Source organism: Podarcis liolepis, assembly GCF_965112155.1.
Source record: "Podarcis liolepis genome assembly, chromosome: 2".
NCBI classification, from domain to species: Eukaryota; Metazoa; Chordata; class Lepidosauria; order Squamata; family Lacertidae; genus Podarcis; species Podarcis liolepis.
In genome coordinates, this window is record NC_139555.1 from 33919575 (window position 1) to 33945400 (window position 25826).

The 25826-nt window shown below is 43.6% G+C and overlaps 1 protein-coding gene across 2 annotated transcripts in view; it reads left to right on the forward strand.

Annotated features, from left to right (window-relative positions):
* Positions 1-8613, forward strand: part of TMEM104 (transmembrane protein 104) — a 75780-nt gene extending 67167 nt beyond the window's left edge. For both annotated transcript variants that reach the window (XM_083487199.1, XM_083487200.1), the window contains exon 10: positions 3496-8613. In XM_083487199.1, the coding sequence (XP_083343325.1) occupies positions 3496-4256 (761 nt within the window). In that variant the 3' untranslated portion in view covers positions 4257-8613. The remainder of the gene's footprint in view (positions 1-3495) is intronic.
* The last annotated feature ends 17213 nt before the right edge of the window (positions 8614-25826 follow it).

The window sequence follows — 25826 nt, forward strand, 5'->3', positions numbered from 1 at the left end:
TTTCTAACAGCTTCTGCTGTACAGAACATCTCATGGCGGTTATTTTTGATTGTTACTATGTTATGTGTTTTTATATTTTAAATTGCTCTGTGATCTTTGGAGGAAGGGCAGTATAGAAATTTAATTAATCCTCCTCCTCCTCATGATAGTAATATGCACTGAAAGCCTGTCTGGTCCAGTGGATAGAGATAGACTTGTAACTGGAAGGCCCACATGCCTTAAAATTACACCCTTTGAGCTATCTTTTATTATATATGTAAAACACTATTTATTCAAGGTTCCTAATTTCTCTTTATAGTATTGATAATCTCAATCTCAACTTCTTTTCAGTCTTCCTTGTGATGCACCTTGAGATATTTGAAGATGGCTAGCATATGTCTTCTCAGTCTCCTCTTTTCCATGTTAAATATACCCAGCTCCATCGACCGTTCCTCATAAGGCTTGGTTTCCAGACCCTTGATAATATTGGTTGCTCTCCTCTGCACACATTCCAACTTGTCAATATCCTTTTTAATTTGTGGTGCCTAGAACTGGACATAATATTCAAAGTGTGCTCTGACGAAAGCAGATCCTTGAAAAATTGTGACAATCTGGTGATGCTTTGCCGCAAAGAAGGTTCTCTTTATGAGGACTCTCCAGACGCTTAATGGTGGTCACCAAGCAGTACAAGAAATGATGGTAGGATGATAACAACCTGTATAAATCGCTCAGTTCTTGTTGCTTTGGGTATAAAAAAGTGGAGTCCTTGAAATATATTGTCTATAAGATTTTTCTGTTAGCATGTCAGTATTCAAATGATGAACTGGAAAACAAAATAGGCTTTGACATGTTAGGCCTGCTTTTCATGACAGTTGACCCCTTTTATATAGATAGAGTTACGCTGGATGCTGGGAAGCATATGTGCCCCTGGTACAATGAGTGATCTTGTGGTTCTGCATAGGCAGCTACAATGGAGGGAGCACATGACTCAAAGTGCACTTGAATTTACTAAATATTGTATCTTAGGTTTGATCCCATAATACTCATAGGCAATATAAGTTGCTACTCAGTTTACAGGGGGACTGTCTTCCTTTTTGTATCTACTGTTATAGGGCCTTTCAGAATGTGCAGCTTGTCAATTTAATTAAGAGCCCCCTAGCATTTGTCCCATAAGCCCAAGCATTGCTGTAAAATCTGGATTTAGCTGGGTTCTTGTGAGTGGCCAGTTAATTGGGTGTTTTCTGGTAGTCACCCTAGTTTTTAGTCCCTGTGACTCCTCTCTTGGTTGCTGTGCTGTCAAAGTCCGTCTTTTTAAATGGCTTTAAATGTTCTGTGCAGTGGAAGTGTGCATTAGCATTCTGTGTGTTACAGTATCTGATTAATTGGTTTGGGGCTTCTGTTTCTCAGCCACAGCTAAAGACAGTTTGTACAAATGCCAAAACAGCCCATCTTGGCCCATTTGTTATCCTAAGCAGCCACTCTCCCCACTGAATACACCAAGTTGAGGCAGGGAGCAGAGGACGTTCCCCTTTCAAGCACAAAATGGCAAGTCTCTGGAACAAGCATGCCGGCTTGCCCCCGTGATAGAGGGGGCTGGTGCCGCCCGCCATGTGCATCTTCCGTGTGACTTGCTGAGTCATTTCCACACGCTGCGCGACATGCTGACGTGTTGTGAGCAGCATGTGCAAGTGATGTCAGCATGTCGTGCAGCATATGTACATGGTGTGCACATGGTCACCATGGAATTTAGAGGTTGCCTGGCCCCCTCCTTGAAAATTGGGGGGGGGGACTTGGCCCCCTGCCCCCTCCAATGGTGCCCCTGCTCTGGAACACTGTTGTGAAGGGCTGTAACCTACACAAGAAAAAACAATCAAAATGATGAGGGACTAATGAATGAACTAATTTTTTTCAGCCACTTCAGGTTTGGGTTTGTAAAATGGTTGCTTTCTGTTTTAGAGGCTGTTATGATCGCAAGGCTCAAAAGGTCAGCATAAGAAATGGAGATTGGAGAGGAAAAATAATTTAACAGAAATGAAACTTAAGCAGAAATTTACTAAACGGCTGTGGCTGCTGGTGCCCATTAAGATTGGTAGGGTGGAAGTCAGGGAGAACAACAGTAGGTATAGCAGAGCCAAAGACAGGTAAAGCCAACTAAGATTTGCCCCTAACCTCCTTCCTACAAAGTTCTGCAAAGGCAACTCTGAGATGGAGGAGGCAGCCAGCAGCTAGGGCCACCCCCTGGACTGGAGCCAAGAAAGAAGACAGGCTTAAGGTGGTGGTGGCTAAGGGCAGACTGAAATTGGTGGGCAGCACACTAATTGCTCTAATGGATCAGTCACGATGTCACTGAGAAGGGGTGGGGCATATTTGGACCAAGTGGATTGAGAAGAAGATCCCACACTCCTATTAGCTAATTCATTAGAGTTTTAGAAAACATAATGGAGCTGAATGGAGTGCCTAGTGGTCAAGGAACAAATCTTCAAACGGAAGGTCCTTGTGCCCTTCATCATAATGCTCAACTTCCTGTTCAAGCACATCTGAGGGCCCTATTTATTCTTTATTTTAGCTCAGTAAAACTATTTTTGTTACTATCACTAACGTTTAATATATGACATTAGACCTGCTTTGCCTTGCCCCAGCAAATCTTCTTTCGGCAAGCAAATAAACAGCATTATATGTTGCTGTTGTAGTAAATGTCAAGTAAGTGTGTGCTTTATGCCTGCATTTCAACTCCAATTTTCAGTGCTTTCTTTTCAGTCCCTGTTAGACCTTCTCCCAATTGAGATTAGTCCCAGGCAGCTTGTTTGGTTGTTTCTTATGCAGAACAATGTCAATGTGTTCTTTACAAATACCCTAAATTTAAATATAAGCCAGTTGCAAATATTCCTGTCTGTGTCATTTATGTAAAATACAGTCCCACTCTCCTCAAACAAATGCTGTGAAAACCAAAGGGCATGAGCATTGTCTCTTGTGCGCTCCTGTGCTGCCCAGAAGCAATCTTTCAAATGCCCTTTCCGCCAAAGTGGTACATGCTCATGCTAGGAAATGTCTTCAGTGCACTTTTACTAACATGAATGAGACTGGGGACCCTGGGGTAAAGAGAAGGTGTTGAGTTCAAAGACAACAGTTTTATTTTATATTTCTTTGAGGACTCAAGCAGCAGCTGTGATGGGTCAAACCCATTTCCTATGAGGCAGATGCCCCTGAGAGAAAGTGTGATTGCTGGATAACCCTGTTTCAAAGATAGCCAACTGTACTTTTGTATTGGAGTCCCCACCCACAGTGTACAGCCTGGTCCTGAACACACGTATTTATCTACTTGTAGATCTTTTCTTTGTATGCAGCACTGCTTTCTCCAGGGAAGCATATGTCGTCGTCCCCTTATCACTTGCACTATAGACTGTAGTGATCCAGCGCAGAGATTAGAGGAGGAAATATATATTTTTGTGTGCATAGTTTCTGCTCTGACTTCAACATGTTCCTTTTCTCTCTCTTTCCCCACCCCTTGTCTTCCAGCATTTGTCGTCATGATAATTATAGCCCTTCTCCGGATTTCCAAAGGGAAAGGGGAAGGTCACCCTCCTTTAGCGCAACTCTCAGGGATCCGCAATCTCTTTGGGGTGTGCGTTTATTCCTTCATGTGCCAGCACTCGCTGCCATCTCTCATCACTCCCATCTCCAAGAAGAAGCACGTTAACAAGTTGGTCCTGCTGGATTACACCTTAATCCTGGGTTTCTACAGCCTCTTGTCCTTCACTGCTATCTACTGCTTCAAGAACGGGACTCTCATGGATATGTATACGCTCAACTTCACCAGCTGTGACATTGTCAATATCGCCGTTATCCGCTACTTCCTGGGCCTCTTTCCTGTCTTCACCATCAGCACCAACTTTCCTATAATTGCCGTGACTCTGAGGAACAATTGGAAGACGCTCTTCCACCGGGAAGGGGGAACCTACCCTTGGGTAGTAGATAGGATTTTTTTCCCAGTCATTACACTCATTCCCCCCATTATCGTGGCTTTCTGCACCCACGATTTGGAGTCCTTGGTGGGCATTACTGGAGCCTATGCTGGGAATGGGATCCAGTATATCATCCCTGCTTTCTTAGCATATTGCAGCCGAAAAGACACTCAGCTGATCTTTGGAAATGGCACGCTCAATAAACATTTGTCCCCTTTCCGGCACACATTCTGGATTGGGTTTGTCCTACTCTGGGGACTTTTTTGCTTTCTGTTTGTGACTGCAAATATCATATTGAGTGAAACTAAGCTCTAATGATGGAACGATGCCGTTTGTTATCAAAGAAACTGGAGGTGACTTCTGAGACTTCTTCTGATCTTGCACCTCCTAAGAACCTGCTAATAGCGTCTTGAGCTTGGTGCTCACTTTATCAGTTTTGGGTGCAGTGCTGCTTGTCCGGTTCGGTTCTTAATTCAGATTTTCCCCTTCAAAGTATAAAGCTTTGAGTGTGGTCACTCTACCAGGCTGCTGTGGCCGCACGGCATCTCTCTATATTTGCCTTGATCACAGATTCCCATATAAACTGTCTTCCTCTCTTGTCCTATGATATGTCAGAGGCTGTCAGATATGCATCTCTCCCTCAATAGTGATGGAGGGGTGAGCCTTGCTGAAACCAGTCAAGCAAGCAGCCAATGAAAGCAAGCAATGATTCCTTATCATTCTCATGTCCCCTGAGGTGACTCTCCTTTTTCCTCAACTAACAGGGAAGAATAAAGAGAAAGATGGACACAACTAGTTGAATCAGATTTCATTGAAATGTTCCATGGCGTGGGGTCAGCCTACACTGAAAAAAATGAGGGAGAAAATGCCCAGGGGTAGATTCTTCCCACTCCAACACTACTGTTGTTTCCTCCATTTCTGTTACAGTCTTTCCAGCACACATCTGCCTTGCTGCATGTAATGTGGGATCAGATGCATAGATGTTACTGTGGATTTAAATGAATACTTTTCATCTGGTGAGCATTTTGCTTCTGTTCGCTTTTGTGTTTTCTGTATGTAATGCCCAATCCCCTCCATACTTGATTCTATGCAGAGGGTGAAAAGGAGGTTGCGGTTAAGTCTGGGTAGGTACCACCAAAGCCTTATTTCATGAAGCATTGAAGGGAAAGCCTGTTTCCACAGTTCTTTTTTGCTGCTAAGTCACTTCAGCATTACCGTGGTCCTCTGTTTCACACCAGTCCTGAGGCAGCAGGGCAGGCCCTGACTGCAGCACTCTCCATCGCAGGCACGAAGGTGCTAATTACTTGCTGGATGGGTAACATGTAAAAGAAGCACAGTTCTCATTTCCTAGCACCTCACCTGCATGTTGCCAGATGTGGAGGGCAGCACCTAACCGTGTCTTTATGAAGAAATCGTATGAGTGTTACCAGAGAGAATAAAATCATGAGGGGAAGCTAAAGCAAGAGACATTCATGAAGCCATTGTTTTCTGTTTGAATATAAAGGCAATCATTACTTCCCAAAGCACACTAAATTGCCAAGAGAATTCACTCCCGCTCACTAAAAATTAATCTCCCACCTCATCCCAGGTTCATGGTTGTTTTTTTTAAGGTTCCCACCACTTTGTCTTCAACATGACCTCTTTTTCAGTTTATGTAAATCTAAGCTACATCTGACTAGTACTGTGCTTTGAAACCTGGGTCTGCCACAGGTAAATCTAAGAGATGTGTGTGAGGGGGTCTTATGTTAAACATAAAAGAAATGCAGATTGGAAGGGGGGCTATTAACTCCTTCCTTGCCTGTGCCTTATTTCCCTGTACTCTGTCCCCTAATGTCACTTTTCCCTTGGCCAGGCTGCTATATCAGAAGTAAGTCAGTGTGAGAGACTCCTGGTAGGGAAATCTGCAGGGAAGCTTCTCTCTTCACCTGCACATCCCTTTTGCTCTTTAAATTATCCTCATCCTCCACCTCCCTGCTTTATACATGATGGGGAAAGGTCTGGATTTAAAGACACAGGTCTGCTTCTAATTGCATGTAGTTTGGACTGTGGGATCTTTGCCGACAAGGAGTACTGACCATCATTCTGTGATGAAATCACAAAAAGCATTTAGGAGATTGCAGAGCTTAGGAGGGGTCATGGGTCACAAAGGTTTTAATATGAGGGAAATTCAACTCTTTTCACTTCAAATATGTTTAAACTGCTTTTTCTATTATTAAATTTCATCTTCCAAACCCCCGGATTATACTTGCCTTTTCCATCCTGGTGTAGCTGTGATATTAAATTTGACATTTCATCAAAGTGAGTTAAGAAATTCAGTGGTTTTTTAAAAAATAAAATTACTATCAAGTATAATTATAAAAATCAAATTGGTTTTGCTGCAAAAAAACAGATTGTTGGAAGGTGTGTTAAAAACAAACACAGCAAATTTTGTAACACAACTCTATTCATAGATAACAAAAGTCCTTGATATGTTGCATAAAGCTATGTTTGCCGACTAGGGGGAGTTTGCTCCAGGCACAATAAAACCTGATGACATCCCTCTCTTCTTCATCTCAAGCTGTACTTGGCAGTCCTTGCTGGTGCATCAGAGTCACCTATACAACCTGAAAGCTTGCAGATAGCTGATGCTGCTCCTTTGACACCAGGTTTCTGAAAACTGTCTCTGAGTGAATTGGTAAGGAATTACACAGTGCCCAGGTTGAGGGGAAACAAAATTACAGATTTTAAGATTCTATGTGCACAATCCATTTGAAATGGGAACCGTCCTGCCACAATTGGTTCAGAAGTTTAACAACTGATTCCTTCTGTCACTCTTTCTCATCACTGTTATAAGACTCTTGTCAGACTGGAAGTGAGAAAACAGAGCTGTCGCATGGAGGCCCAGCCTGCCCTTATGCAATATGAGACAGGCAAGGATAGTATCACTGCTGGCATTTTAGCAGCAGAATGGATGTACCTGAGAAATGACCTATAAATGTATGGAAATTGCACTGTGGCAATCTTCTCGTCTTTGGCTGGCTGTAGAATGTGCTTAGCTGCTGCAGTGCAGGACATCTTCGGGAGAAGACAAGCCTGAAGAGGAAACCCTACACAAATCTGAAGTGGAGTCCCTAAGGCTGTTGGATGACATCTTGTCTGCCTCCCCCCAACAACCCCTGCAGCCAAGCTGGTGCCAAACGTATTGCTCTGCTTTCCTTTGGACCACATCAGTGAGGCCGAGCGGGGGCAGCCTGGGACCTTCATACACACTGCCCAGGCTTGCCCCCCACCCTGGGAGGACACTGGTGCTGTTACTGCAGCTAAAACAATATGGGAGGCAGCAGTTATGAGTTATGGTTCTCTGCATCAGCAGCAGGTGGTTTAATTCTCTAACAGTTTGATTTCACCCCAAGAGAGACCCATTGCCTCTTGAGACAGACTGATGCCAACAATACAGAAGGTGCTGAATAACGCAAGCCCTATGTCTACTTCAGCCCCATGGAGCGGTCACTGAATTTTTCTGTGCTTTTGACTTTCAAGATAATATGGGTCACTTAATGCACATCTTCACCTGCAATCTCCAAAGAGGTTTCTTCTCTTGTGACACACCTTTTCGTTTTCTCCACGAGCCATCTCAGAAGAACAGAAAGCACTGGGTTTCACAGAAAGCTGAAGCTGGACAAATTGCTAAGTTTACAGCCAAACAGCAAGCCTAGTCTGGAACTTCTGCTACTTTAGCAGTTCTGTTTTCCATCTTGTCGAAGGCGTACTACAAAGCACAATTATGCTAATTGCCTGTATTTCACAAGAAATGTGTCCTTTGGACAGCCTCCCCATCCCCACCACCTCAGCTGTACGTTGTCGTTTGGGATTTCTCCCTTCCCCTTTTATCTAAATCCCATGTGGCATTATGTGCCCTTTTGGCTTAGATTATATCTTTTCTCCTTTTATGTTGCTCCAAAGGTTATAAAATGTGAAATTTCCTCTTTGATTTCAAAAGAAACTTGACAGTCAGGGATGACTTTTCTCTCTGCATGAATAGGGAGAGCACTTTTGAAATGGCTTGGCAGTAGTACCTTCCATTCCTCTCTCACCTTGAAGAACTTCCTTTCCTGTTTTCTGATGGATTTGTATTGATGTACCTTCCCAGGTGCCTTCAGTATGTGAGCAGTGGAGGTGTCTACCTCAATTAATGGTGAAAGCCCTACAAGAGGAGGGAAAGTTTGATGCTAGTATCACAATATGCCTTAAAACATGAGAGAGATTGAGGTTGGCCAAGATGGATAAAATGTATGTTTGTGTGTGTGTTTATTTTACTGGCACTACTACAAGATCCCCAAGGGATGGGGTGGTGGTAGAATCTCTCATTCCTTGGAGGTTTTTAAGCAGAGGTTACATGACCATCTGTCATGGATGCTTTAGCTGAGATTCCTGCATTGCAGGGGGTTAGACTAGAGGACCTTTGGGATCCCTTCCAACACTACGATTCTATGAATCCAGGGCTCAACCTGGCTGAATATGATGCAGTGGCTGATACCTTCTCCCATCTGGTTTAACGCGAGACAATATTTTTAATTGCCTATTAAAATGTAACAATTCCTCACTATGGCACTTTGCTGCTCTGTGTCCTCAGCTTGTCCCTGTTTGTAATTATTTTTCAGAAAGGCATAAAGAAATAAATGCAGATTATGCATCTGTTGTGGTTTGGCCTTTTCCTGCATACATTAAGGCAGTGGATCTTGAATTAGTTTCTGTTGACGGATCAGTTGGCAGAAGTAGCAAAGGGGAGGGGGGCATCCAGGGGGGCATCCATGCTGGCAGCAGCTCCTGGAGTAATCCTTGTCTTCTCTTGTCCCTCCGTATTAGCCTCCTGCTTCCTGTAGCACTAGGTGTTCTCCGAAAAGTCAATTAAAACAGCTGTACCTTACCCGACTCAATTACATTTCCTTGTGCTTAAAAACTAAACAAATTGAATCATTTTGCTGCCTCAGGCAGCAAATGAAGTTTCTTCTGGTAAATTTATTATCATCATAAAGCACAGCTTGATTTATGTTAAAATATTAAAAGGCATCTTTATGATGGAAATAAACAGTTTCTACTTTCTCCTTCTGTGGCTCACACGTTCTTTCCCTCTGAGGAATTAAAGTGTGGCATGGGATTTATTAGGGAAGTGGACTGTAAACCTGAAATCAAAGTGCCACTGGAGCTTAAATCCCTTGTCTTTCTACACTTCAAAGACCATGAGGAGAAAGAGCCACCCTTAAAAGTGAGACAGTTGGAAAAGGGGCATCAGGTTTGAGAAAAAGACTTTGAGAAGAGGCCTTCAGGGGGAATCATGAGCTTCACCTGTAGTGTTATACTAGTTGCAGTGAAGCTTCTGGAAGTAGAAAAATGTCAAATGTCAGCATGGCTCAGTGAGTCCAGTCTCTAGTCAGTTCTTTTTTAAAAAAATCCCCTAGGTAGCTTAGGACAAACCATTCACTCTCATATTTTGGATCCCTATCTGTAAAATTGGATGAATAACTCTCATAGGATTTTCTTTTTTTAAAAAAAAAATATTATAAGGATTGTAAAACACTTAGCAAATTGATTAAAGTCCCATGTAAATAGCCCTGAAGAGGTCCCTGACTGCTCGATTTGATCTGCTTAAAAAGTTAATACAGCCAAGAGTTGAACTTTTACTTAAAGCATCAGACTATGTTCAGTGGTTGTACACAAGAGAACACACTGCTCTTTTGGCCCCGTTCTCTGTGTCTAGTTGAAAAATACATGTCTCATCTGGATCGGTAATTCAGAAGATAAAGTGCCCAGTATATTGCATATTTTGAAAACCACCCACCACAGCATGCAGATAAGCCTTGTACAATCCTATCTAGTGAACTAGATGGCTCAAAGCAAGTAGTGTAACTAAGCAAGTGATAGAATACTAGTCTGTCTTACTGTGTTTTTGTTGTTTTTTAAATATCCTGCCCTTTTTCCCAAAGGAGCCAAGGGCAGCAAACAACGTAGTAAAGCAGTACAGTTCAAAACATAATTATAACACATTTATAATGACAAGAACATCTAAAAACATTTGAAAGCAGTCACATACCCTCAGAGCTAATAATTTAAAATTGCCAGGAATAATACCTCTCAGCCATCAAATGCCTGGTTGAAAAAGAATGTTTTAAAATCCCTCCTGAATGTCAATAATGTGGGAGATGGAGCACCTCACCAAAGAGGGTATTCCGTAATGGGGCACTGCCACCAAGGAGGCCCTGTCATGGGTTAGTACCAAGTGGGCAGCATCTAGTATAATGGACTGCATCGTTGCAGAGTGGGGTCACAAGTTTGAATATTTAAAAAGCTTACTGCAAGTTGAAAACCAACATCACTGGCAATAGTGAAGAGAGGGCTGGGATAGAAGTTTATAATGTCTTGAGGGTGTCAGAGAATTTACAGGGTGGCTTTGCATTTGAAAAATCTCCCCCCAAAATAGTGTGTGAATGCCCCCTATGTGTAGCCTGGCATGGTGCAGCTCACTGCACCGCTTCTAGCTGATGTTTGTACAGTAGTACCTCGGGTTACATACGCTTCAGGTTACATATGCTTCAGGTTACAGACCCCGCTAACCCAGAAATAGTACCTCGGATTAAGAACTTTGCTTCAGGATGAGAACAGGAATCGCACGCCGGTGGTGCAGCAGCAGCAGCAGGAGGCCCCATTAGCTAAAGTGGAGCTTCAGGTTAAGAACAGTTTCAGGTTAAGAACGGACCTCCAGAAAGAATTAAGTACTTAATTAAGTATAGGTACCACTGTATAGACCAGATCTTAGAGAAGCGGTTTTTTTAAACAACTTACTCGCAGACCATTGTCGTACTGCAAAGTGCCACAGTTTGAGGCAAGACGTTTGTATTTATCTCCTCTTCCTAGGCGGCCCTCGTTTTCTCTGCCCCTATAGAACCATTACCTTTGAACAAGCAGCTCATTTCTTATTGCCGTGTGACAAGGACCCTGAATGCAGGGCAGCTTCTTTCTTTCAGCGGCTAATGACTGGAGTCTGCCTTGGTGTGTCAATGATGCATTCGTGTGTGGCAAAATCTCTTCTGACACAGCAATAAGATTTGTTGGTGCCCAGATGCTTAGAAGAGAAATGGCCTGTCTAATCAAGAGGGTGTGCCCAACACTTGGTGTGAGGTGGGAAGATCTGTGTACATATGTGCAGTGTTCTTTCAGACAAGTCCCTGCCACAAACTCTGACTAGTCCATCTGCTTCAGGAAGGAGCCCGATTCATCCTGCCAGCACAGGTCCTAATCCAGATAACAAAGATAGAATGAACAGAATCGGTTGGCTCCCACTGCACATAATTACCTCCCCCCCCCTTTTGATATGTGTGCTGCTATTCCCTTCTGCCACATGACAGGTGTATAGGTAGGCTTTTCTTGCAAGGAAAAAGAGAGTTTTGACACATACTATCAGGGTTAGAATGGTGCTGGCACAAGTAGACCTCCCTGCTCTCCCCTTGCTTAATGGGGTAGACTATGTCACGGGAAAGGTGTATCCCTGAAAATCGGGTGAAGACAACTTTGCAAGCCTTTTTGGGGAGGCTGGAAGACTCCCGTGGGGAGAAGAGGGCATGGGAGTCAGTTTGTGCCAACCCCGTTATGCATTTTCAATTCTGAATCCCTGCCATTGTGTTCTGCAGTTAGCACTGTGTCTCTAACTGTATGTATTTATGAGAGCTGGAGTCAAAGGAGGAGGGAAATTAGCTTCATCCCTATCCTATTTATTTTCTCCCCATTTCTACTGAGGATACCAGCTGTGAGGTTTTGGAATGTTGATGCTCCAGTAAGAACCTGAATGACATCTCAAAGTCATTGAGCACAGCCCACTGACCAGACTCCAGATGGCAGCAACTTTTGTCACTTTCATTCAGGCGATTTGCAGATTCGCACTCTTATTTTCAATTAGTTATTCTGGGGAGGAAGAACTCCCTGCTTCATTTCTCATGGCTAACAGAGTTGGGAATCCTCATTGTTACCATTTAGAATGCAGCCTCATGAGAAGCTAATGGTTAACTCTCCCATATTAAGGCAACATTTCAATGTGACTCAGTGAAAGGCTGCTTATGTATTTACTCCTGCCATATTTCAAAAAGTGAAAATCCAGACACAAAAGTTGTTGAACCCTTTCCCTTTTTTCCAAAGCTGCTGAGCTTTTTTAAAAAAATTTTTTTTTTTTTAGGAAATTCACCAAAAAATCAACACTTCCAACATGGGTTGCTATACACCAGGGTTTTCCCAATCTTCAGAAATTCAACCCAGACGCTATTTCTGACAAATGAATCCCAGACATGTCTGGGAAATTCCGGACGAATGGCAGTCCTAGGCAACAGGAACTTAGGATCTGGTTCTGTATTTACATGCAGTGTTTCCATGCGGCCAGCATCAGTTACAAGGGGGAAATGTTCATGGGGACAAACCTCAGTGGAGGAATAGTGTTGACAACATCAGAAAACAAAAAAGGAAATCAAAGCATTAGGCAGTCAGATGTGAAAGAATCCTGAGAACTGTGGTTTTGTAAGGATGCTGAGAATTTGAGCTCTGAGTGAAAACTACAGTTCCCATGATTCTTTGGGGGGGGGGAGTCATGTGTGCTAAATGTGTGTTGGATATGTTTTAAATATATGGTAAGGATCTGCCCTCAGTGCCTTCTGGAAACCAGAAATTTAAGTTCTCTAGGTTTGCCATCTTCCCCTGTGGCAGATCATTTATAGATCTTCTGCAGATCTCTAATTTTTAATCAGTAATATTAATCTGACAAGCTTTTAATCACATTTTAATAATGGCCAAAGCAAGTTGTGGTTACAGTCACATTGCTGTCTGTTGAGCCGCTTTATAAACCTTTCAACTTTTGGTTAATAATGAACAGCAGTGAAAACTTTAAGCTGCCACCATCAGAGCTTCCTCTTCTGTACCCTAGATGTGACTATGGCAGCCTCTCTTACTAAGGGAAAAGAGGTGGGTTGAAAGTTAATTACACAGTGCCAGTTAAAGTAGAAGATGGATGGAAGTCTAGGATGTACTGCCAAGTGGTAGAGGGTAGTCCTGGCGTGGTGCCACCTTTTACCTTAGAACACCTGCTTCTGGGGACAAGGAGCAAATCTATGCAGTGGGGGGCAGGGAGAGAAGCCGTGAAGGTGGTGGCCTAAAAACTAGGTCAAGGCTGTATGATCATCAGTCACAGCCACCTTGGCAGTAGAGAAAGTTTGCAACTCTTAAAGTGCTGCTTTGCACATTCAGACACATGCATTTCTGAAAATGACTATCACTCCTGGTACCAACTCGCCTGCCTGTTGACTGCGTAATGGATAACCTTTATAATCCCAATCCTTTTTCAACACATTGGTTGACAAGGGCAGTGCTAGGCGGTGGGGGCAGATCCAGTTGAACAGTTCCTATCTTGGATTTGTAGGTCAGATTTTCCATTACAAACTGGTATCACTTTATCCATCTGAAAGTTTTGTAGAAACTTCTCCCAATGTAACAGAATTAGGATTAGTAAAAATTGCCATTCCCACCATGGGAATCATTCTTCTTAGTTTTCTAAGCACCAGTGGTCAGGTATGAAGTGTGTTTTGGGGTAGGTAGGGTCTGATGAGAGCCAACGTCTTGGAAAGGAAAGGTGGCTTTCTCTAGAAATCTCTTAAGTGCTAATAATAGTGACTTTGATCTCATTTCAGAGCGCTGACCCAGGATCTATGGTCCTCTGAGTTCATCGAACTATTTCCAAGCCAAACAGCTTTTGGCTCCAGTGGTATCTATATTCATGGGTAGGGAGTCTCCTTTTTTCAAGCCATGCTTTAATTAGTTCTTTGCATATGCAAATGGGTTCTAAGTCACTTAAGCAGCATACTTGATAGAAATTTCCATTTTTGAACAAGGTCAGCTGGTACTTTCCAATTGTCCAGTGACTCCTGATTATAATGCAAACATTCACCCCCGCCCCATGATATTCCTCCAATTAAAGTTAGCTTTAGGCAATTGTTCTAAGTAGACTCTAAGCTGCTAAGAGAGACTGTCAGAGAGACCTTATTGAAGGAATATTTGGCTCATGGAAACATTTTGTTTAAAATTATTGTCCTTATTTTTTAATAAGACCTTTGCCTGTTGCTTCTAATCCTGAAATAGTCACCTCATGTTGTTTTGGCTGCCCTACATATGTGCAGTAAGCTCATCCTAGCTCTGCTGTAAACATATCTGTTTTTTTGTACCAGTGTTAAGTATCATGGCTTCACCTAAGGATTCCTGGGAATTAGTTTGATGAGGGTGCTGATAATTCAGTGTTAATGGCCCTCATGCTTGCAGAACTACAGTTCCCTGGGAACGGGGAATGGCTATGGCTGTTGTTGTCATCTTGCAAAGAGTCTTTTAGCACCTTAAAGGTTAATCTGTGTTCATACATCTGATAAAGTGGATTCCAGTCCATGAAAGTTTATGCCATAATAATTTTGCTAAATGAATACAAAATTTAAAGGCTTGCAATCTAACAGCCATGATTTAAAAGGGAAAGGGGAAAGCAAAGGAAGCTAATTGCAGTATCACCTGATGTGGACAGGTGGGCCTTCCTGTCTTTAAGTAGAGATACACACCCACAACCCAGCTGCCCTTAGTCCCCTGGCTGATGACAGAAGACAGAATATGCTTCAACTTCAGCTGGAGATGATTGTCCTTTTCTGGTAGGGAGAGGGCAAGCTAGTGTCTGACCTTCCCCTTGCTGTGAGCTTCTTTCAAGGAGGCAAGAGGCCTGCCCATGGACCATTAAACCAATTTAAGTCCTTGCCTTCAGTAGCAAGCCCAAATTGCCAAAGACATGATGCCATCGCCCAATGGTAAGTGCTTGGGAAACTGTTCAACTAAAATGAAATAACTTTTTTTTTGTAATTTCCCCTTTCTTTTCATTTCATGTGTGCTATATGATTGCCTTGAGCAATAGAGTCATTAGGATTGTTGCCGAGACAACATTAGGAGTGTTGCAGAAAATGTTGCAGACACTTTCGCTATTGCCAGTTTGAGAGTAACTCAGAAGTGCTTTTTAGTGTACGTTGTAGTTTTGGAATCGGGGTAAGAGCTTCAACAAGCACAGAAGGAGGGAAGGAGTGACCAGCTGGAAGAGATGCCCTGCTGACCATCAGTTGCCAAATCATGCAACTGCTTTCTGGTGTGTCCATCTGCATATCCAGGCTTATTTGTTTTCCCACCTCTGGTACTATCTGATTTGAGTTTAGAAAAATATACACCTAATGAATTTATCTGGTGCAAAACTCAAAGGTGTTGCCAAATTTGCAGTCAGGATTTTTTCTTCTAGTGGGAATGTATTTTGCTTCTTTTATTCCTAGCTTGTGATGAGTTCAAACCAGTCCCTGGTTCAAAGAACTGTGGGATAGAGTGTTATTAAGCAGATGCAAACAAGGTGTTAAAGGGCTTCATGAAAGTCAGTCAGAATTTTGCAGTCTGTTTTTGCATCTACTTGCTTGGATTCTCTGAGGTCTCTGAAAAATTTCCATTGATTAAAGGATTTCTCTAGTGCCTAGCAGCAGCTCAAATGCAGTCAGCAAGATTTTAGTGCTGGGAATTCCTGAATTAAAAGTTTAAAACTTGCAAATTACTGGTTATTAAACTATAGCAAAATCATTCAAAAATATCATCAGCATTTTTGCATGATGAAAATGAGAGGTTGACTCATCCTATAGGAGGTTTAGGTTTTGATTTTTGAAGTTCAAAAATTGAATTAGTCTCCACTTTAGGTTTAATCCAAAGTTGCTTGCAATGTGTAATATCCTGTGAAAGCAAAATACAGTGAATAATTTCTAAAGCAATCTCCTTGCACATCAAATTAAACTTTCCCTGTGTGCCCCTTGAGGCCCCTGCATAACTTGTTTTCATCTCGGCTCATCTTTGACTTCCGTGCTGATTCTCATCATTCCTTTTATTCTTCTCTTGCTGCTTTGCAACCATTTGCAGGCTGTTTGGAAATCTTGGGTTTTGCTCTTTTTCCACAAAAACAAATTTCCAGCGGTGTAGCCCTGTTAGTCTGTTGCAGCAAAAACAACAGACTTGTGGCAGCTTAAAGGCTCTCTGGTCTAATCACTATTAATTATTGTTATATTGAAATAATTATAATATTATAATGAGTGAATTCACTGCTCAAATCCGGATTCTTTGGTCACCAAAAACAGCCCCATTCCTGCACAAAAGGGAGGCAGCAGGGGAACATCAAGGCTTTAGAGGGTACACACAAAGGTACTGGTCTAGAGTTGCAATCCTGGGTACCCTCATTTTGGAGATAGACCCACCGAACGTGCCCTGCTGAACATACATAGAGGAGTGGAAACCTAAGCAATATGGGTATCTGTTTCTTGCTCCATCTAGGGATTTTGTATCTGTGGCTAGCTTAAAATCTCTGCCCTTAAATCCATAGATCCTTGGGCATTAGTCATCATTACTCTAAACTACCCTTTTTGATCTCCACAAGATGATTATGTTCTAGCTATAAAAATCGGTGTCTCAGGGGAGCTGAGGGTTTCATTACCCAGCAAACACTCTGATCTTTCTGTTCATTGTATCTGCGGGGTAGCATAGCTTCCCCCACCCCCTGAAAAAATATTTTTCCAGTTTCTTTATTGTTAATGAATTATTACAAAGACCAACTGGTGGGGAGGGGAGAGTTCATTTTCTCAGGTACTGGAGTCTCAATCAAATGAATTTGAAAATGGGTTTTATGAATTGGCCTCAGGGTCAATGGCAAGGGAAGAGTGATGATTACAGATTTTAGACACATGGAAACCAATATTAAAAAAGGAAATAGTTTCCCACAAGAAAACAGTTCACAATATTAGCGTCTCCTGCTATTAACCCTTTGGCTGTTCAGAGCTAGGCAACCTGCAGTGAGTAAGTTTTGTGACGTTCCTTACCCTAGATGGCTCTGTCTCTTGTAGATGGTGGAACAAGTGCTGTACATACCGCATTTTTTGCACCATAACACTCACTTTTTTCCTCCTAGAAAGTAAGGGGAAATGTCTGTGCGTGTTATGGAGGGAATGCCTACGGGTGGCATGCCTACGGATCTTCCTCCTCTAAAAACTATGTGTGTGTTATGGTTGGGTGCGTGTTATAGAGCGAAAAATACGGTACTTAAAAGATGGAATTGGCTACAGCAGGATTTTGCAAGGGCCACCAGTTTAGATGTCTTCAAAAGTGATTAAACAAATTCATGGAGGGTTCGGTTACCATTGGCATTATATATGATGGCAATATGCCAGTGGTGGCGAACCTATGACACAGGTGCCAGAGTGGGTACGCAGAGCCCTCTCTGTTGGGACGCGCCATCACGCCAGCAGCACTGTTGTTTGGGGTTTTCAAATTGGGCAGCCGCTTCCCCCCATGCCACCTCGTGAGTAAACTGCTCGCTCCCCGCTGGCAGCAGCTTAGAGGCAGTTTATCTCCCCAAAGCAGCTGTATTCCTGCCTCCCCCCCCCCCGAGATTGGTGGGATTTTTTTGCAGCCAGCAGGTTGTGGTTCGAGGACCCGATCCCCCCAAAGAGGAATGAATACACAAGGACACGTGATATAAGGTTAATGGGCAAGAAAAGGCCACAACTTTATTGATTGCAGCAAGTGAAAAGGTATTGGCTTAGGCATTGGATTACGTCAGCTGACTCCACCCCCTCAGAGAGGGGTGAGTCTGAAACGAGGGGGGTTTATTCACCAGTAGGTGGAGCCTGTTGATGCTAATCCAACTATAGGCTCTCCCCTGATGTCACCGAGGGTCGTGCCATGGCCTCCCGCCAAGCAGGCATCGGACAGAATACACAACCGCCAGATTCCTTTAACGGAATACCCAAAAATTGAAGGCATAGGCGATGGCCACACCTAGCCCTTCGACACCACAACACATTATTCCAATGCCTAACCTACCCACCAATACCACGAAAGTTGTGACGATTGCTACAAGGTAGGCGGAAAAAACAAAAAGCCTAATGCCAAATGGAAAAATTCCTATCAGGCCCCCCAGACAACCAGGGCGACTGACCTAAGGTCCATAGCAAGGCCAAGGAAAACTAAGACCCTGAGCTCAAAGGGAGTGGAGGGTGGGTGAATCGCGACGGGACGACGAAGAGTGAGGCAGAGGAGGGGCTGGCGCCGCAGCATTTAGGCTGCTGAACACGCCCCCTCGGAGGCACCTGGTTGGGTGCCTGCCGATGGGCGTGGACGCCAGCCAGGTGAGTGGGAGGCAGGGGGCTAACAGGTTCCTGCTAGAGGCGGGGCTCGGGTTCCTGCCCACAACCACTCCCCTCTCTTCCAGGAGGAGAGTCTTTGTAGTTTGTGTGATTGGTGGGTTTGTCAAGGGCTTTCTTTGACTGGTTGGTGCCTGCGATTCTTGAGACTATGTGTTGTTTCTGCTCCACATGCCAGAGAAAGCGTTTATAATGCTTGTGAGTGTTTTTCTCCCCCCCCCCAAAAAAAACCACCTGTAATCCAAGCCCCTCAAAAAAGCTCTGGTAGTCTTGCTAATCCCCCCAAAAAGCTCTGGGCAATGCCCCCACAAAAGCTCTGTGTGTTGTTTCTGCTCTGCATGCCATAAGAAGCATTTATAATTCATGCGAGTGTTTTTCTCCACCCCCCAAAAAAACTGTGATCCAAGTCCCCCCCAAAGATCTGCAAGTCTTGGCAATCCTCCCCCCCAAAACTCTGGGCAATGTCCCCCCAAAAAAGCTCAACAACTTGGGGCAGCCCCACCCCAGCTCATTTTATTATGGTACAGTGGTACCTCAGGTTAAGTATTTAATTCGTTCCAGAGGTCTGTTCTTAACCTGAAACTGTTCTTAAACTGAAGCACCACTTTAGCTAATGGGGCCTCCTGCTGCTGCCGCGCCACCGGAGCACGATTTCTGTTCTTATCCTGAATCAAAGTTCTTAACCTGAAGCACTATTTCTGGGTTAGCGGAGTGTGTAACCTGAAGCGTACGTAACCTGAGGTACCACTATATATTAATTATTATCCCATATTTAATTGCCATGTTGGCACTTTGTGATAAATTAGTAGGTTTGGGGTTGCAATTTGGGCACTCGGTCTCCCAAAGGTTCGCCACCACTGCTATATGCTATCTCCAGACTTCTGAATACCAGTTCCTGAGAAACTACATGGGAGAGGGCTGTTACTCTCACATCCTGCTTGTGGGCTTTCCAAAGGCATTTGGATGACCACTGTATAAAACAGGATTCTAGTCTAGATAGCTCTTTGGTCTAATCCTGTCAGACTCTTCTTTTGAGCAACAACTTGCTCTACATAGTCCTAGCCATCCTGGTTCTTCCCATCAACCTGCAGGGTGGAGACTAGTTGAAGATGTTCTGAGCCAGGGTACTAAAATTTCAAATATTTACTTTCTGGCCAGTTTGCTAAGAGGAAGAACACTTACGGATCTCTAGCGACAGCTCTAGGAATATGTGCTTGGTGAAACAAATCCAGATTTATTTGTTTATTAAGAGTATTTTTATACCACTTTTCAGGAGGACCTCACAAAACTGCTTGCATCAGGTCATTACAACAATAAGCACCCTTAGAAAAGAAAAGACAACATGTTTTCTTAGGAAAAGCTGTCCTTGCTTCTTCTCCCTTCTCCCCAGGGCAAGATGGTTCTTCAGATAGACCTGTCTTTCCCCACCTAAAATAAAATGTGGTTTGAATGTTAGGAGCCACATTCTTGTGGTCAAGAAACCAAGTGTTTTAATATTTATTTTATTAATTCAGGTTTTTTGCTGGTTTTTTCTTTATTTGCCAAGCTATTAGTTTCCCTGGCTTGTTAGCCTGTTCAAATTGCTTCTGTTCCAAATATTTAATTTTCCATTATGTTTCCTGATTTATTATCATTGAATATTGCGTTTGCAATAACTTAATGTCCTATTTCACTATCTCTTTTCGTGGGGAATTTATTAATTCTTTTTCTTTTCTTTTGATTTCTTGTAAGATTTCTTGTTTTTCGGCTCTCTTTATCTTTCTTTGGTACACACCTTACTGTATAGAAAAGCCCCGCATTACCACTTTACTCGCTTCCCAAACCACCTGTTCTTTGCTTTTTTTGATGCACTGTCAGCATAGCCAGAAGCATTTTCTCTTTTATTTGTTTAATTTATTTTTAATTGACACCATTATAACACACTCTTCTCTTTGCCTTATTTCCTTTTGATAATTTGGCAGAAAGATAGGGTGGACTCTGCTCCCTTAAAAACTGCATGTTTTCTGCGCTGCATAAACGGAAGCACTGTGTTACGGCACCTGGTGTCCTATGAAGTGTGTGTTTTCCTTTGAAAGTACCCTAAGCATCAGCCACCTGTGGGTTCTTTGCTTCTAGCCTTTAATGCCTGACTCAGCTGAGCCATTGTTAAGCAGGTTGTAATAAATATAGCATGTCTTTGAGTTCTTTCTCCCTCCTCCCCACCAACAAAATAAACCTCTTTTTAAAAAAGATTGCCTTGAATTCCCTCACTGCTTGGGAGAGGGGTGTGTGTGGAACAGGATAACCCCCTTTCTCCTTAAGGCAGGGATGGGGAACCAGTGGGCATCCAGATGTTGCTGGATTGACTGTGGTCAATAGCCAAAAGATGCTGGAAGACAACAACATCTGGAGCACCACTGCTTCCCCATTGCTGCCTTAAGTGATTCAGGAGCTTTGAAGCAAGATTCGCTTGAGAGTCAAACCTGGTTTTGCATCGCAAATAGGATTTGCGTTAGGTAGCTAAATGCTTCTCAAACCCCTACATTTGTGAATGTGTGGATTGTCCTTAGTCAGCGACTACAGCTGTCTCTCCCCTAGCCTCAGAGGAGGACAAAAATCCCAAGCACAGACCAAGCAGGCTGTATCTCAGGCATCAGATAAAAGCCCGTCTTCGAAGATCCTTTTATAAATGTGTGCGCTCAGTTTCCTAATTAACCGAGTTCCAAGCTTGCTTTTCAAGTCTGTCTTTTCCCAGTAGTGCTGGATGTCAAAGTGTAAGTAAAGTTGTTGTGTGTGGAGTTTTTTTTAAAAAGGAACTTTTCCAGCAGTTCTTGATTCGGTATGACAGAGGGTAGCAGGAGTTCTTCCATGACAGGCACGGCCGCTGCATTTCTGATGCTGCTCCTTTTAGAAGAGAGCTGGTTAGGGTTGCAATATTTATCACATTTCGCAGTGGCTCCTGTTTTTGTTCTTCCTTGATACATCTGCCTTGCTGTTTGACTTTGGGAAACTCACTTACCCTCTTCATGCCATCTGTGAGGTGTCTGATAATAATACCTTCCATGCAGGGGTGCTGAGAGGCTTAATTAATGTTTTCAGAGCATGGCATGTGAGCGTTTATTTTTTAAGAAGCTCTGTGGAAGGGCAGCAAGTGATTGTCAGTAAAAAGATAGCATATGTCATGGTGTCCGATGCTCCCCTGTTTAAGAGTGGCTGCTGGAATGTGTCACCCAGTGAGGGTGGCTTAAAACAGGAAAACCTCCTTATGTGCCGCTTGGACTCTGAGCTGCTTCCGCAGTGGTTTGGGGGTGATAGTTGGAATTTGCACGAGACAATTTGAGCCCCGTGTTTCTTCTTAGAAACAGGAAACTAGAAGAGGAAAAATCAATTCTAGAACAGAGTCCTGCTTTGGACTTCTGTGATTCTAAAGTCACAAAAGGCTTTTCAGCGTGTTCCCATTTCCCTAAACTCCCTGGGACCTCTGAAGTTCCAGGGATCCCTGTTGGCAGCTGTATGTTGATCCTGAACAGCGTTTCTCCCAGAAACATATGGATGATCCCTTTCTCTTTCTCTAAAAAAGAGCTGATGTCATTTGAGCATAATTTGAAAGAGGTCTCAGAGGAGCCAGAATGAGGTATCAAGGGAGCTGGTTCAATAGTACACCGCAACCTTACCTAGGTTAACATTTCCAGATTAGGGAGTCTTTTCTTAAGCATGAAAGAGAGAGCTATCTCTGGAGAAAATTCTGCACCAGATCCATGTGCACTTCCCTCCTTCCCTCCCTCTTCATTATTTTCTTAGCTGGGACAGAAAATTGCTTGCTCCTTATCAATGCTAAGGTCACTTGCCCCCAATCTGTCAGTGTTATGGGCCTGGCCAATCAGAAGCTCTTAGCAGGACTGATGCAATGATGCAATGGACTGGTATTAAGCAAGCATTTCTCCAGGTTGGCTGATTGCAAGCGCTGCAGGGTGCAGGTGGGGTGCTCATCCAGAACAGAGTGGTGCTACGGTTGGGCTGAGCAAGGCACTGGGTTGTGTGCGAATATATTTGCAGCAGGGGAAAGAGGTGCCGACTTTGCCTCTGCCTCCGTATTCTGCCGTCTGGCTGATTAGCTTAGAAATTCAAGCAGAGGAGATATCAGAAGACCTTTTGAAGTTAAATTGTCTGGGTTTGCCCTCTTGACTCTTGGGACTATCAGCCATAGGAGGGAGGCTGTCATTTCTGCATATCTCATTCTGCAATACTCTCGTTTTTTAATTTAACTCTTCAGTCGCTTTCAGTGCTGGTGTTTTTAGTTCTAGAACAGAAGATTTGTGTGGCGCAGGGAGCTTTCCTGCAAGGAAACACCACAAACAGACTCATCTGGCTCTCTTAATAGGAACAAAGAGGTCACAAAGCTCATATAGACTAATCCCTAACCTAATCCCCAAACTGGTCTCATTAGCTTAGCTCCGACTTGATCAAACTCACCCTCGGATATTGTGAAGATGTGTGTGTGTTTTGATTCTAGGGATGGGGCAAGAATTCAAAGCAGGGTCTATAACTCTGTGGCTGTCCTCTCGCCTGCTTCAGTTGTTGCAAGCAGAATTTGAAGTGGGCACGTTGCCCATCTTGAGCAGAGCCATGCCTCAATTCTGTTCACGTTCCACAGCCTTTCAGTTACCCTGTGCTGCAAATCAGTGGAGAGGACATCTCCATCAGTGTACATAAGGGATGATTTAAGTGCTGCTGCTGGGGGAACTGTTGGGGGGGGGAGCGAAAGGAGGAGTCAACTCAGATGGGGGATCCTTATACTTGCAGACTGGAATATCCACCCCATTGTACTTTTGTGGGGCAGAGTTGTTTGATTACCTTTTAAAAGCTGAAGAGCTTTTACAAGTATTTAAAATGAACATTCACTGGAAAAAGTGATCGTTTTGAGCCTAACGCTGGGGGCAGGGGGTGTTCACACACCCCTAGATTTTGTCTCCTTTCTTACTCAAATCTTAAAATGCAGGTAGGGGAAAATATACCAGGTGAAATAATCCATCCTATCTGCCCCATGCAAGATACTTTACGTGCATGCATGGTCAGTCAGTCAGTCAGTCTCTCCCCCCCCACCCCGTGTGTCCATAGATGAGTGTTTTTCTGTTATGCCATACTAACTAAGGATGGGGGATAAATTCAATTAAATTCAAATTTAAAGCCACATCTATCAAATTTGCACTTTCTGAAACAACACAAGAACCGAATCACAGGCATCCTTCAAATTTTACGCTTTCCCAAATTCTGTGATGCAGTTCTCCAGCCAGTATTCACAAAAATGCATATCTTAGGGGAAAGGGTGCATAAAAACAAACATGTGAGTGAAAAGAACATATAAAAATGCATTAAGATTGGATTGTGTTGCTTGTTAAAATGTGTACGTTAGTCAAAGCTGCATACAAACATTTGTTCCTTAGGAGAAATTCACACTGAAAGGAGGTTGTTTTTTTAAAAAACCCACACAATTTCAAATTGCTGGAGGAATGTGGAGAACTGAATTTACCATTGGAAAAATGAGAAACTGAGAAAACTGAAACTGGCAGCTCCTCCCATCCTAATATTTACCCAGCTCATCTTCATCTGCAAAGGCAGGGTAAGAGCCAGGAGAGGAAGAGATGGTTTTAGCAGGAGCTGGAAAGAAGACAAAGGGGTGGGGGGTGGGGAGGTAGCAAAAAGCATGTTGAAGCAGGAGGGCTCCAAAGGGGTGGAAATGGGAGGGAGGGAGAGCTGGCATCCAAGAGGGACCCAGATGCCTTAGATAGGATGTAGGTTTGACTCCTCAGGAGAGTGAAGGGACGGGAAAAGAACGCAAACTGCCTTCCGCTGGTGCAGTGAGAGGGAGGAGAATGATGCATTACTCAGGAGATATGGGGAAACGAAATGGGAAGGCATATCCTGGAGCACTTTCTCTACATCATGACATCTGGTAAATGTGAGTGATGCAAAGTTGCTGCACTGTGCTAATGACATTGTTAGTGCTTCTAGTCGAGTGGGTCTTTCTGTGCTTGTGCAAATGGCAAGAGTCCTCAAAAGCTGCCTTACGTTTTTGCTGCCTCTTTACTTCTGCAGTCGCTTCTGCAAGTGCAGGTCAGGTGCACCCATTCTTTTTTTCAAAAAGCAACATCCCGACACCTTCCTCATCAAACAACGCTGCTCTCAGAAATAGCAGAGCCCTTTGAACACCAGGCTATCGGTCTCTGACTCACTTCTACAAAGCTGCCTGCATGTTTAAGAGGTGTGGTATGCCCCATAATGCCCATAAATCTGGGGAAAGGAAAAGCGGTTGGCATCTTCTAGAACTGAATTATTACTACAACAATTAAATGACAGGCTGCATGTTGATGCACACAGAGGTAGCCAGTGTGGTGAGGGGGCAGCACACTGAAATTGGACCAGAAGGTCAAGATTTTGGTTTTTACCTTAGTTACTGAGTCATCAATTTATATAAGATACAGTGGTACCTTGGGTTACATACGCTTCAGGTTACAGACGCTTCAGGTTACAGACTCCGCTAACCCAGAAATAGTACCTCGGGTTAAAAACTTTGCTTCAGGATGAGAACAGAAATCATGCTCTGGTGGTGCGGCGCAGCGGCAGCGGGAGGCCCCATTAGCTAAAGTGGTGCTTCAGGTTAAGAACAGTTTCAGGTTAAGAACAGACCTCCGGAACGAATTAAGTTCTTAACCCGAGGTACCACTATATTCCTGCAGCACATCTGAGTTTTCAAGTGGTGAAATTTCAGGGTTGCAAACTGGCGATGGGACAACACTCTCTTATCAGTAGTGTGTACAAAGTACAAAGGTGATTTAAGCCCTACTTGTGGGGAAACTGCTGCAGTGGTGGGGTGAGTCCACCCACATAAGGGACCCTGATGTTGCGATGGTGTTTTCCCCCACCCCACCACGGGCTGATAGATTTATGATGATTGCTTGTTGGTAGCGAATGCTTGGTGGCATTTCGACAGACCAAATTAACTGCATGATTATATGTGCAGGAAGCCCATTATGGAAACCAGAAAAGGTTACAGCTGGGGAGGTGGTTATGGGCAGGTGAGCTTTCTTTAATCAAGGCATTTTCTACTGCAGTTTGCTTGGCTTTACATTCCCAAGCTCACTTTCCGAAGTGAGCAAAACCGGTGCCTGCCTTATGACAAGCATTTTGTTTCCAGCACCACATTTCTTTAATTTGATTGTGATGAATGTCTCTGGCCCAATTTCATTTTTCAAATACGCCTTTCTCCCCCCATTCCTTGTGACAGGCCAGTTTATAATAATTGAGGTTATGAGATGTTCTTCCACCACCTTCCCCAACTGCAGGAGTGAGGGGGGAGAGAGGAAAGTGCTGCAACAACTTGCATGTTTATTGGCAGAGCTGGAGAGTACCATCTCCACCCCCCTCTCGCCATCCCCCAAATTCTCATCTATTTCACTCAAACACTTACAAGTGAAGATTGACTTCCATTTGCTTTTCTGCTGGGGTTATAATGACAATGGCAGCTGTGCTTCGGGGCTCCTTGGAGAGATTCTCCTGAAAGTCTGCTTTGACACGGCAGGTTCAGACCAGCCACGGCAGACTATTGCATCTAAAACTTGCTGGTGCCAGAGGGTGGTAGCATAGAAGCCTT